At 47.4% G+C, this 14,511-nt stretch overlaps 1 protein-coding gene across 2 annotated transcripts in view; it reads left to right on the top strand.

The window, feature by feature from the left end:
- Positions 1-14,511, top strand: part of CUX2 (cut like homeobox 2) — a 250,431-nt gene that overhangs the window by 174,680 nt on the left and 61,240 nt on the right. For both annotated transcript variants that reach the window (XM_083514127.1, XM_083514129.1), the window contains exon 4: positions 2,274-2,352. In XM_083514127.1, coding sequence (XP_083370253.1) covers positions 2,274-2,352 — 79 coding nt within the window. The remainder of the gene's footprint in view (positions 1-2,273; positions 2,353-14,511) is intronic.

Below are 14,511 nucleotides of genomic sequence, written 5' to 3' on the forward strand. Positions count from 1 at the left end.
GAGTTGCAGTCCAAAAACAGCTGGAGACCCAAGGTTGGGAAACACTGATGGACAGAATTCCCTGTGAAGAGGGACTGATTGTTACACCACTCTGGGAATTGTAGTTTGGGGAGGGGGCAATAGGGGGTCTCCTAACAACTGGTTAACTGCAATAACATTATCTCTAATTTGCAGTGTATACAAATTTTTGTTCTTTTTTGTTTTCTACATGGATACTATTTCTTTTCTTCTTTCTGTCTTGTCTTATTCTGTGCACCTGCAATTATGTACGGTATTCTTTATCTTTCAGTAAAGAATATAAAATGATAATAATTTATTATTTCTATGCCTCCCATCGGACTGGGCTGCCCCAGCCACATTGTGCGGTTCCCAACGAAAAAATAGTAAAAGCGTAATACACCCTAAAAGCTTCCTTGAACAGGGCTACCTTCAAATAAAAACAAACAAACAAACTTCAGTTCCCAAGATTCTTTGGGGAAGCCAGTGCTTTTTTCTGGGGGGTACGCATATCCCTAAACATCTTATGAATCTAAGTTTGGCCTCATTGAGGGGCATTATACGGCCTAGGACCCTCGTACCTACGGGACCGCCTCTCCTGGTATGCCCCACAGAGAAACTTACGGTCTTCAAATAAAAACATCTTGAAGGTCCCAGGCCACAGAGAAGTTAGGCTGGCCTCAACTAGAGCCAGGGCTTTTTCGGCTGTGGCTCCGATCTGGTGGAACACTCTGTCACAAGAGACCAGGGCCCTGCGGGACTTGACATCTTTCCGCAGGGCCTGCAAGACAGAGTTGTTCCGCCAGGCCTTTGGCCAGGGCACAGCCTGACTCCCTCCCTCGGCAATCTTCGCGGAGCTCTGGCCCAATGGTTGCCAGTGGCCTGAATTAATTAATTTTACAATGAATGATTTTAGAGTGTTGTTTATGTTATACTTTTATACTGTTTTATTGTTGTTAGCCGCCCTGAGCCCGGCTTCGGCTGGGGAGGGCGGGATATAAATAAAATTTATTATTATTATTATTATTATTATTTCAATATGAGTAGGAAAATGAGAGTACCTGTCAGGGAACTGACATCGGAGCCAGAGGCGGAGGGAAGGCTCCCAAGTGATGCTGGAGAGGGACCCAGCAGGGAGAGAGGCAGCTCATCAGCTGGGGAAGCAAATCAGCGCAACACCAGGGATAAAGGGGGGCAGATGGGGGAATCGGCGAGAGGGCTCCAGGACTCTTCACCGGACACCAGCGGGGAGAGCACGGGTCCTCTGCTGCCCACGCCCTCCATGCGCAGAAGACTTCCGCGCAGGGAGAGTAGGAGGAGACTTGGCGTCAAACAGCTTTTATGCTGGAAAAGGTTTAAGAAACGCCCACTGACGGATTCTGCTAGCGACTGAGGCAGCCACGAAGTGAAGGGCTGTCCAGACAGGAAAGGTTTAACAAGCCAACTTAGCCAGGAGTGGCGGCAACTTATGCACGAGCAACCCCTATATTCATCACAGTACCCATAAACTTTTAAAACACTACCATTAACTGTTCAAGGTGTTCTCTTGGTGCTTTAAATGTATGGTGTGTTGATGCACCCTTAAACTGGTGTAAAACCAACTGATATTTTAATGTAAGCCCAGGAGAAGGGTTGCCTATTCCTGGAAACAGGGCCTAGTCCTAGTTTTGGCCTTCGTCTAGGACACGGGGGCCAGGGGCCGGATGCGGCCCAGTCGCCTTCTCAATCTGGCCCAGAAAATGGGAATCAGCATGTTTTTACATGAGTAGAATGTGTCCTTTTATTTAAAATGCATAGGAATTCATTCATCCCCCCCCCCCAATATAGTCCGGCCCCCACAAGATCTGAGGGACAGTGGGCCGGCCCCCTGCTGAAAATGTTTGCTGACCCCTGGTCTAGGAGCTCATGGAGGCAGAAATTGTTCGCCCCCTCATCCATCTTGCATTTTATCCTCTCAAGAGCCCCGTGAGGTGAGATAGGGACAAAACAAGAATTTAAACCTCATGAATCCTGGTCCTCTTCTGACACTCTGACCACTACACCTCCCTGCAAGACTGAGGAAACAGGGCATTCATTAAATAATAAATTAAATTCCTTAATTTATTATGGTTTTTTTAACCATCTTCAGGGTGGTTCTGCCTCCGGCATCCAAGCTGTCTTGGGCTGTCCGATTTGCAGTGTCTTCACCTGAGAGCACAACTTTGCGGGAGAATACTGCATTTCCCTTGATGGGTCCTTCGTGGTTTTCGTTACTGTTATTTTTATCTTCCCCTCAGGTGGTTGCTCTTAGTAAAAGAAGCAAAGAAGCAGAAGCAGCGTTCCTGAGTGTTTACAAGCAACTGATTGAAGCTCCAGGTATGGTTCGCCTCGGCTCCTTTTGCGGAATTGCTTCTAAAAGGGCAGAAGTGTTGTTCTGAGCGCCTAGTTATGATTATCCAGAAGCTTTTGCTCACAAGAGCATCCTCAGGACGCCTTTGTTAAGTTGTGGGTGAATATCAGACGACACAGCGATTCTTCAAACAGCTCTTGTTTATTGACAGGCCAGGCCAGAACTGAACTGAAGGGTTCAGTCGGCCTGCTTATATAGAGCTCCAGTACAACGTAACTGTAACAATTTTCTAAAACTATCCAATCACTGAATGCCACTTTCGATCCCTTATTTGCATAACTATCTACAGTATCCCCCTGCTGGCCCAGGGTGAGAACTTCAGTACATAACAGCCTTCGCTGAGGAAAAGGTGCCAGCTGACAAGATGCCTAAGCCTCTTTTTATATTAGCGGTGCCCTGAAAATCATAACCACAAAACCGGCCTTTTCATTCCTTGCAGTGCATCCTCACTTCCTACTTATGTGTGTCATCAGAGCTGCTTGCTGGGGGCGTTCCAGATTTCCTCAGTACCCGGAGTCGATTTGGATCTCTCCGATTTTATTTTTGAAAGTTGCTAGTTCTTGTGATGGTGAATACTTGCTAAGTTCTAACTTGGTCCTTATTTGAAGGCATGTTTTGTTACGTCACAGTAGACCCCTCCTGGGAGAATGTAAAGTGGGAGTGTCTGTTCTAAGATGCTGTCTGGCTGTTGTTTCTATAAGTCAGGCATAGGCAAACTCGGCCCTACAGATGTTTTGGGACTACAACTCCCATCATCCCTAGCTAACAGTTGTCAGGGGTGATGGGAGTTGTAGTCCCAAAACATCTGGAGGGCCACGTTTGCCTATGCCTGCTATAAGTACATATATTATTGTAATGATATTATACAATACATATTAAAATTACTATTACACAGTATGATAACATATTGCACAGGGGTTATGTTAGGGGGGGTGTCGATGCAAAAGCACGTACAGTGGTACCTCGGGTTACAATCGCTTCAGGTTACAGACGCTTCAGGTTACATACGCTTCAGGTTACAGACTCCGCTAACCCAGAAATAGTACCTCGGGTTAAGAACTTTGCTTCAGGATGAGAACAGAAATCGTGCTCTGGCAGCGCAGCGGCAGCAGGAGGACCCATTAGCTAAAGTGGTGCTTCAGGTTAAGAACGGACCTTTGGAACGAATTAAGTATTTAACCCGAGGTACCACTGTTTACTCAGACTACCCCTGTGTGACCGGAAGGACCGTCCTTCCAGAGCCAGTGCACAAGATGAGCTATGCCCCCCCAAGCAAAACAGAGAACTTTTAAGCTTTCTGCCTTGCTTACCAGGCTCCAGGAGGCTTGCAAAATATCGTGAGTCCCTCTGAGTTCCTGCAAGGTCTCAGGAGAGCATCCCAGAGCCCAATCAGCAAGGTGGGAAGCTCAAAAGCTGTTTCCATGCCAGGAGAACCCAGCACAAAATTAACTTTTCAGCTTGCCAGCTTGAGTGCAATTAATTTGCACAGTTGCAGCCAGCCAACATTCAGCCACACAAGGTCAAAATTGCGCAGCTTAATCATGCATAAGATATGATCGGACTGTATCATATATATTATATAATAAGTATATTATATATTCATATTATACGATGATAGGCCAGGTTCAGCTAACTAGTCGTGCCAGCAGAAGCCCGCACAAGGACTAATGCAACAGGGATTTCCCTCCTCTCCCCCCCCCCTTGCAGCCCCCTCCAAAAGTAAAATTGGCTTGGCTTAGAGGTGCCGGGAAAACCCCTGGAGGAGAAAGCAGATCATTCCATTGGGTTAGCAGAAATCCTTCGGCTGATGGAGCAATCTTCTTAGCGCTGTGTGGAATATCTCCCAATAATAGAAATAATAATGTTACCTGACTAATCAGTGACACGTGTTTTTGTCCCATTAAAGTTGGCAGACCTAACTGATAGGTGGTCACTGAAACTGTCTTTTCCTGGTGTGGGCATTTGGACCATACGGTGCAAAGTTTTGCCGGAGTGGTTTTATCGCTGAGCATCCGTCTCTCCACCTGCCCCTCCGGCGTTTCTGACTTCATTTTCCCCGCTGCGTCGGGTCTCGCCTATCGCTCCCCGCATGGCAGGAAGGGCTCGCGGTGAGCTGGTGTCCCCTGTGTTCTTTTTGAAGAGGTAGCAGAACAGACAAGAGGAAACATCTTTTGCTATCGCTGTGTTTCAGTGCCTGAGCCAAATCTGTCTTGACAATAAAAAAGGAATACATTTGCTCTCGCCTTGTAATAACGCTGCCGCGATCCGCGCTTGTCTCTTTGACAGCAAGTTAACTAAGATGACTGAACTCCCTTCACAGCAAAGGGGCAGACAATGGAATTTAGATTTGATGGGTTCGGGGGTGTTGCGATGCATATGGCCATACCTCTCAGGTATTCCTTGTTGTGAATAGCATCCGTGTGCATTTGACAAAAGGATTATGGAGCTGTGAAGCAGGAGCAGTGTTTATCCACCTTTCCTTTACAACTTGCAAGCCCAGATTTTGGAATTTGAAATCCGGAAGGGAAACAACTACCTAGTCCTCATGGCTGTGAAGTTAAGCTTGCAAACAGGTGAGCTATGCCTGATTGAATGTCAGAAGTCAGTGAGGGGGCTGAGCGGAGGTTCCATTGTTTGAAGCTCAGGGTGGAGCTCTCTGCCGATGTTGATTAAAATATTTTTCATTCCTTCTTGTAAATGGTTTCACTGCAATCCGATTCCTATATGCTTCTACACTCAGAAGTACCGTATTTTTTGCTCTATAAGACTCACTTTCCCCCTCCTAAAAAGTAAGGGGAAATGTGTGTGTGTCTTATGGAGTGAATGCAGGCTGCGCAGCTATCCCAGAAGCCAGAACAGCAAGAGGGATTGCTGCTTTCATTGCGCAGCGATCCCTCTTGCTGTTCTGGCTTCTGAGATTCAGAATATTTTTTTTCTTGTTTTCCTCCTCCAAAAAATTGGTGTGTCTTGTGGTCTGGTGCGTCTTATAGAGCAAAAAATACAGTAAGCGGCACTGAGTTCAGCAGGAGTTACTCTGAAGTAACTCTGAAGGATTGCAACCTAAATATTGCAGCTCCGTTTACCGTCTCTATAAATTCATTCCAGCTTTGTTTGTTTTAGTTTTCTTCATGTGTGTCCAGTCCAGTGTGGCAGCTCTTATATTATCTGCAAGGACAAAAGAGGTCCTAAGATTTGATCAGTAACACTCGCCTCACGAGAGCTTCCAATGAATATTCTGACTAGGAACATTCGGGGTTATCCAACAGTGAGAAAAAAGACCCTTTTGCAGAAACGAACAAATACTCAAAACTGCAGCTATGAATAAATTAACAGAAGTGGCTCAAAGACGAAATAGCTCTGATAGTATTGATGAAAAAGTGGCAATGCTTGTTTGGGTTTTGGGACTAGAATGCCAAAGACTGGATATGTCAGCAGTGCTCGGAATTGGTTTGTTTTGTAGTTATCGTGATCCTTTGACTTTGGGGGCGGGGCTGATTCTTGTGTTCAGTTCCCTTGCCTTTATTTAATTCTTGTATTTATTATTATTATAGTTTAGTACATTTATGTACCACCTGATTAAGATCTTTAGAGGCTCTAGGGAGCAGGAAGATTAAAGCACCTGCCCCCATATACAACTCAAAATAAAAACAATACTAAAATAACATTTTGTTTTTTGAAGTGGCACAAAGCTTACATGGCATGCTGCAATGTTGCGCATGGTTATCATGTGCCACACATGACAAGATCTGATTCCCTTGCATTGATTTGATTTACATTAGTAGAACGCCCCCCTGGTTTAGGTGGGAGGGAGTGATGAGACCGGGGAAAGTGGGGTGTAAGAAAGTCTCACAAAGTTCTGATTTTTCTCGTGATTTATAGTTTTGATGGGGGTTTTTTGGGGGGGAATGCAAAATGTCAAATAATTTGTTGGAAGCTGCCCAGAGTGGCTGGAGCAACCCAGTCAAATGGACGGCATATAAATATGTTGTTGTTGTTGTTTGCTGGTGCCTTAAACACATGCTTAGGTAAAGGTAAAGGGACCCCTGACAGTTAAGTCCAGTCGCGAACAGCTCTGGGATTGCGGCGCTCATCTCACTTTACAGACCAAGGGAATGTTTGTTCTAGGTCATGTGGCCAGCATGGCTAAGCCATTTCTGGCGCAACGGAACACCGACACCAGAGCAGCGCATGGAAACGCCGCTTACCTTCCCGCCAGAGTGGTACCTATTGATCTACTTGTACTTTTTGGCGTGCTTTTCGAACACATGCTTAGTCAGCTTATTAAATAATCCAGCACTGTGATGGTCCACAACTGGTGTCCATACTCAGGGTCCACTCAGTCACCAATAGAAATTTAGAAATAGACAGCATTGCCTCTTATGATTGGCTAGCAGTAGAATGGTGCTCAATTGGCCAGTCCGCCTTTTCTCCTTTCCTGATCAAGGTGACCACGGTTGCTGCACTCAGGGTCAGCTGCAAGAACATGGCACACTCTTGAGTCTGTTTCTGTGTCTGACCCCACCAGAGTCTCTGACCAAATCAGTCCTCCGCTCACCTCCTTGCTCCAGAACCAAACCCTGACCCGCCAGAGTGCCGCTTAGCTGAGTCCGCCGAGCTCCTAACTGCCAGAGACCTGCAAGAGAGCTTTTGCGAGGATGTTAATTTGTTTTTCAGGCAGTTAGGAGTTTGGGCAAAGCGGGTGTATGTCTGTTCCCTCCCCTGTCTTTAAATTTCATCATGGAGCATGAAACTATAAGGACTATATGCTCTGCGATGGGTCAAACCCGCCACACACCACAATTTCCCAATGCACCCTTGCTCCTTTTTCCCTGCATGCTCCTCTCCCCAAGAATGAATCTTTCCCTGCAGGTATTCCACCTATAAATGCATGTATATTTGTCGACAAGCAAATTCTTTGTAGAACATTTCAGAAGCAACAAACAAGTTCCTGATTCAACACTTTTTAAGACAGATTTCTTCGAGGGGTGGTGTGTTTCTTTGGTGATGTGTGTGTGTGTGTGTGTGTGTGTGTGTGTGTGTGTGTGTTGAATGGCTTCTGCCAATGCAAACCTCAAGCGGAGAAAGGCAGCGAGAAAGTCTGATTGCTCAGCAAGTATTTTGATAAAGTGAGCCCGGGCTTGTGTGTCTGTAATTACGGGAAGAAGGAAAAAAATCATAAATCTTCTTGATATTGTTCAGACAGATGTGGCATGGAGGAGAGGGACGGGTGTGTGTCTGCGTTGGGCTGGGAGGGTGGCAGGGAAGGGAAGCAGTAAAATCGTGTTAAAAGCATAATTAATGTCATTGTTGTCGAGGATGGTTTGATTTAAGCCTCCCTTTTGACTTGCATGGTGGTGATGGATGATTTCTTCATTGTGTTTTAGCTTTCATGGGGGCGGGGAGATCCAAACAAACCACAGACTTGTTGGAGAAAGTAACTTGTTAAGAAAGGGCAGGGCTAGGAATATATGGGGTGCATACAATATAATAGGGGCCAGGATTCAGCTTCCTTGGGATCCCAGCTTCCAAGATTCTAGATCGCTGAAGAATTGATGCTTTTGAATTATGGTGCTGGAGGAGACTCTTGAGAGTCCCATGGACCAGTGTTTCCCAACCGGTGTTCCGTGGCACACTAGTGTGCCGCGAGACGTTGCCTGGTGTGCCGTGGGAGGGAGGCGGACGAGTCGGGCGGCGAGAGGCAGGGCGGCGGCGAGCACACACGGGGCGGCGAGCGAGCTCCCTCCCACAGCCCATCGCCGCTCGCTTCGGCCGGCCTACTGGGCTGTCACAGGCGGAAGGCCTGCGCATGCGCGAGGTTTTCGTGCCTTCGGGATTCCCTTCACGCCTTCCTCCTCCCGGGTCCTTGAGAGCGCGGGAAGCGGCAGCGCGAGACCGGCGTTGAGCCTGGTAGGTATTGCGCTTGCCAAGGCCATAGGCGCCGACTCCATGGGGCCTGAGGGGGCCCGAGCCCCCTCAAAAAATCGTTTGGGGGGGCTCTGCCCCCCCAATAATCTCGGGCACCCCTCCAGCAGATCGCCGCCGCCGTTCGGATGTACCGTAAACCTCGCAGTATTCTGTAGGGTGTGTGCTTTCAAGAACTGTGTTTAGGATTGGAGCCTTGCTGAGCTAACACAACCTCCTCTTTACTTAAGGGAAATGTTTAAGCTTTTCTCCCCGCCCCTGTGTTGAGTTTTAAAAATAAATAATCCTACAATTGCAATAGGGGGAGACTATGTGTATGAACCGAAAGGGGAGGAGAAGCGGGGCGCGCGCACAGGGGGGGGGTTTCTCGAGCACAAATCAAGACAATGGATCTTCTGCGCTGGAAGAGGCGGCAGATCTCAAACAAAAGCTTGATGAACGGAACAGACAAAAACGCAAAGTTCCATTCAGGGCTCCCCTTTTGCCACGTCGTCTCACAGTTTGGAAGATAGCAGCTCTCCAAATTAATAGTCCTCTTTGAATAGGCGGGGCCTGAGCGTTCCACCAATTTAGGCCTCCTGCCGGGATGTGATATGGCTCCACCTTCCTCAAGGTGGTTCTGCTTTTAAATATTTTCCACCCTGTCACCATGAGGACTAGCGACTTCTTTTCATAAAATATAAAATCGCTGTTCCTTGCTCTCGTGAGACTGTGTGTTTTAATTCGAAAAGGGTGTTCCGTGTATTTGATTCCTATTAAAGAGAGTTACTTTATATATAGTCAATATAGGCACAGAGTTAATTTTTTAAACATTTTCTAATGGTGGTGTGCCTCGAGATTTTTTTCATGAAACAAGTGTGCCTTTGCCCAAAAAAGGTTGGGAAACACTGCCATGGACTGCAAGGAGATCAAACCTATCCATTCTGAAGGAAATCAGCCCTGAGTGCTCACTGGAAGGACAGATCCTGAAGCTGAGGCTCTAATACTTTGGCCACCTCATGAGAAGAGAAGACTCCCTGGAAAAGACCCTGATGTTGGGAAAGATGGAGGGCACAAGGAGAAGGGGATGACAGAGGATGAGATGGTGGGAAAGTGTTATCGAAGCTACCAACATGAGTTTGACCAAACTGCGGGAGGCAGTGGAAGACAGGAGTGCCTGGCGTGCTCTGGTCCAGGGGGTCACGAAGAGTCGGACACGACTAAACGACTAAACAACAACAACAGACGTCAAGATTCTGGTGATATATTTGCAAGGGCCTCTTGTAATGAAATCTCAGGAGCTGTTCCAGCCGGGGAGCTCTTATATTCTGTCCTTGTCCCCAGCTGCAGGAGAAAACAGGTTGGGCAGAGGAAAAGCAGGATTCTCATCTGTGTGCTGTAATCTGGCTGCTTTTGCACATACAAACCTCTGCCAGAAATTTGTGGTTGAGTTCACATGTGCATGTGTTATATTTGAACCTGTGGAGTCCAGAGGCTGCTCCTCTGCATTGTTCTTCATTATGAACATGCCTCTTAAGGTGTTGTTGGGAGTAATGCAACATTTAAAAAGGAGAGGGAAATGTCTCCCAAAAGCTCAGTATTGTAATACCCGATACTGTTTAGGGTGTGATGTCATTGGGCTGCATTAATTGCAAGTGGCATGTGAAGACATTTGTTAACATGGGGCAACCGTGCAGTGTGAAGGGTCTCTTGATGGAGGCAGGACATTGAAAGATGGTGAACGGAGCCCAGGTTGGTCTTGCTAAGATCAGGATTAGCGACACCACAAAGTCCTTTCAAAAGGAACAGTTAATGTACAAGGGGCAAAGGGAGAGGTGCAAGACTTGTTATGGAAGCTTCTATGCCTTCTAAAAAGAGGCCAGCATTGTCTGGTTGATTTCTGCATCGCTTCTTCATTTTGAAAAGAGACAACAGAGGTGGGCAGAAAGCAGGCTTGCAAAATAGCAAGCTGTGAGGAAAGAAGGTTTGAGCACCACAGAAGAGTGAGACTGGCCAAAGACACCGAGACAGAGAGTCTTTGCCCATGCAGCCCAGCTGTCACGGTCCCAGAGAATTCTTTGGAGGCAAAGTCCGCCAATGAGGCGTCCCAGGAGGAGATGGATCCACCCCCTGATCCATCCCATGTGGAGCCCATATCTCATCCCCCGAACCCCATGGGGACATACTGTTGGTCCACAGATTTCTTGGGGGATCAGGGAGGCCCTTAGGAGACCACCCAACAGCTTGAAGAAGCTAGTTGCTACGGAGGAAGGCACAATCACTATGACTAATCACATGTAGCATTCATGGGGCATGATGATGATGATGATGATGCTAATACCCCACCTTTTTCCCAAACAAGGACTCAAGGTGGCTTACAGATAAAATAGGTAAAGGTAAAGGGACCCCTGACCATTAGGTCCAGTCATGGCCGACTCTGGGGTTGTGGCGCTCATCTCGCTTTACTGGCCGAGGGAGCCGGCGTACAGCTTCCGGGTCATGTGGCCAGCATGACAAAGCCGCTTCTGGCGAACCAGAGCAGCACACAGAAACACCGTTTACCTTCCCGCCGGAGCGGTACCTATTTATCTACTTGCACTTTGAGGTGCTTTCGAACTGCTAGGTTGGCAGGAGCAGGGACCAAGCAATGGGAGCTCACCCCGTCATGGGGATTCGAACCGGTGACCTTCTGATCGGCAAGTCCTAGGCTCTGTGGTTTAACCCACAGCGCCACCCACATCCCACTACAGATAAAATAGAAGTGGCTAAAAACATGGGGGGGGGGGAAACAATTCATAAGCGGTTAAACACAAATAATTAAAGTGTGTGTGTGTGTGTGTGTGTGTGTTAAAACATGCAGATAATTACAATACAAATGTCACAGCACCATCCCTTTCCTTAAAAATAGTCAATTCCTTCCTAAAAGCCTCTTGGAATAAGAAAGTCTTCACCTGCCAGTGGAAGGACAACAAGGAGGAGCCAGTCTAAAGGAAGCTCCAAAGTCTGGGACCAGCAACCAAGCATACCTAGCCCAGGCTTTGAAGATCTGCCTGTTGCCTCAGGATACTGCTGGGACAACTTTTAGGATCTGCCTCAGCGGTGGGATCACTAACCCCTGTTCTGAAACTCACACCTAGGTCCCTCTCCAAGGTGCTGATCTTGCCAACTTCACTTTCTTCTCTGCCTGGAATTCTGGAACTACTGGCGTCCTCCTTGCTTGTGCCAACACCTGTCTGCACAGGTGGGTATCCCCATGGATTGGGACACCATTGTTGTCTACTCTGACTGACAGCAGCTCTCAAGGGTGGAGAAGGGACTGAACCTGGAGCTATCTATATGTGCTAGTCCCGGGGGGAAGGTTACCGTTGTCATAGTCAAAGTCCAGTCCTGAGTCACTAGCCTGGAAACAGTTCACAAGGAGCAAGGCGAGGTCCGAAGCAGGAAGCCGGGCGGGGACAGGAACACTGGAAGGTCAGGTCTGGGTCCGGGTAGGAGCAGGTACTCAATGACGACGTTGCTTCCGCAACCTGGGACCGGGCTGACTGGCCTTTATCTTCTTTGAGGCCAGGGGCAGTCCCGGCCCCCAGGAGACCCGCCTCTCCTGGCCTTAAGGCGAGCACTCCTCCTGGGAGAAACCAGTTCCCTTCGCCTCTCTGCCCTGAGCCTCTGCAGTTCAGGAGAGGCTGAAGGGTTACTGGGCCCAGGGGGAGACTCACCTGTAGGCACTGAGTCCTCAACCACCTCTGGAGCCAGAGTGGATTCACCTGGTGCCTGCTCCTGAGGATCCGGCACAGGTGTAGGCGCCTCAGAATCAAGGCCCTGCCCCAGTTCAGCCGGCCCTGGAGGCGGGGACTCCTGTGCAGGCTGGGATTCCTCCGGTTCATCCTCTGAATCGGATTCCCAAGCCATCACACTATGCATGCAAAGGACGTACCCTATCACATTGCTGTGCGGCCATTTGAGGAAAAAGTAGCCGGGCTTTTAATGAAATGCACAGTTTGGAAAAGTTCCGGCAACCAAAACGACCGTGGGGGTGGAGCAACTCTCCTATGAGGAAAGGTTGCAGCATTTGGGACTCTTTGGTTTAGAGAAAAGGTGAGAAATAGGTGGTGGGATAACAAGGAGGGAGCCAGCCGGACCTCTCATGGGAGGGAGTTTGGCTGCATGAATGGTGTGTCATGGGTCGCCAACATGGTGCCCTCCAGATGTTGATGAACAACAATTCCCATCATTCCAGATCCCTGGGAGTGGGTTACCCCTGCTTCAGATGGATTAACAGAGAAGAGGTTTCCCAGTGTCTGACTAAGCCCAGAAGCAATTTGTCCCACTAGGGCAGGAAATACATCCAAGAAACCTCTACCCTCACAAATTGCCATATTGAGCACTCCGAAAGTTGCATTTAGTTAAAATCAACAAGATGGTTTGAGGTTTCATTCATATATACATATACATATACATACACGTACACATACACATACACACACACACACACAGAGAGAGAAAGAGAGATGAGTTTTTGTGAAGGCTGAAATGTACGTCAGCAGGGCTCTGGGCATGTCTGTTCCTTTGCAACAGGAGTGTTGTTAGGGGGTGAAGTGGGATGGGGAGTCTTTCCTGCTGGGCGTGGGATCTTCTGCCCCTTCTCCTCTTCTTATAAACTAATCTAAAAATAAACAATGCATCAGGTCCCAGAGCAGGCTACAACAATTGAAAATATCAGAAACAGTTTAAAACAAATCACAGTCAAGGGAATATGGTGGGTCCTGAAAACATGTGTCTCAGGTGTCAACGGCCAGGTAAAGAGCCACATACTGCAGAAACACACCTCTGTGGGGAGGGGCTGTCATTGAGACGGCCCTCTTCTGGGTCGCCGACACCCCAGGCTTCTGAGGGTGATGGAATTACCCTATGAAAACCCTGTGGGGAGGGAGGTGGTCTTTCTGATACTTGCATTCCAACATTAGTTACACTCAGAGTAGATCCATTGAAATGAATGGACCTGACTAACCGAACAGTCATAACTGTTCCTGTTTGGAAGTAAGCCTTATACAGTTCAATGGGACTTACTCCCTGGTAAATGGGATTTAGGATTGCAGGCTCTCTTAGGTGGGTATATTTATAAAAAATAAAGAAAACTTGCTCATAGGGTAGCCGATCTAGTGAGACTCCAACCAACCACTGTCTTAATTTGCTTAGAGACCTGAATTTGCATCTATTAGCATACACAATTTTATGCAAATTTTTGGCATGGCTTTGTACCCTTAGTCTATGAAGTACCTAGCAATCTCCTTGTTTCGCAAGACACTGTCAAAATGCGTTTTATTTTCTTCTTCATCTACCTGCATTGTGTGTGTGTGTGTGTGTGTGTGTTTTCCTGGAAGCCCTACAGAGTCAATACTTTATTACCCAAAAGGCTGACTTGAACAGAGAAGGGGAAAGTCATCCCCCCCACCGTACCTTTTTTCTGATTGATGCAAAAACTGTTTCCAGAATAAATTGGGGATTGCAAGTAATGTTCGACAGCACCTCCTTGTGGCCGGACGTCAAATAGGTGATCTAGATAGCAAGGTTTGTTTCAAAGACAGACTTCACTGAGTTTGATCTCTTCCTGCGAACGTTCCATCGAATGCAGTAAATTAGCCGTTAGTGGTCTCAGGCCATAGCAAGCATGGCTTTAAAGTACTATTTTGTTATATATTTTTCCAGCTTTGCCAGAAAAGTTCTCACGGAGGGGGAGAAAGGTATAAATAAGAGTGGTCTCTTAGAGAGAGCGACTGTGCCATCGCAGAATGATTCATTAATTTGAAAGAGTTCCCCCAGAAAGCATAAATATAAAGTATCCGGGGAAAGTTTGTCTCAGCTTTGGGCATCAAAGGAGGCTTCAGTTTGATGCTATCTCACCCCAGTTGACTCTGGGAAGTCAGCAAGCGGTATTCGAACACAAGAACCCTCTTCCCTTCCTGCCCCTCTTTCTTATACCGCTCTTCAATATTAAATTGAATAACTTTATTGTCACTTGTACAACTTGTATACAGTGAGATTACACCAGCACCCCCCACTCAGCTCCCTTAGTCTTAATTCCCCTTGTTTACTGACGCACACCCACCAAACCCGAAAGTCAGTTGCCCTCTTGTTATCTTTTCATTCAGCAGCCTAACAGCCCACGGATAGAAGCTGTTCTTTACCCTGTTGGTGCGACTAATCGTGCTTCTATATCTTCTGCC

Source organism: Podarcis liolepis, assembly GCF_965112155.1.
Source record: "Podarcis liolepis genome assembly, chromosome: 7".
NCBI classification, from domain to species: domain Eukaryota; kingdom Metazoa; phylum Chordata; class Lepidosauria; order Squamata; family Lacertidae; genus Podarcis; species Podarcis liolepis.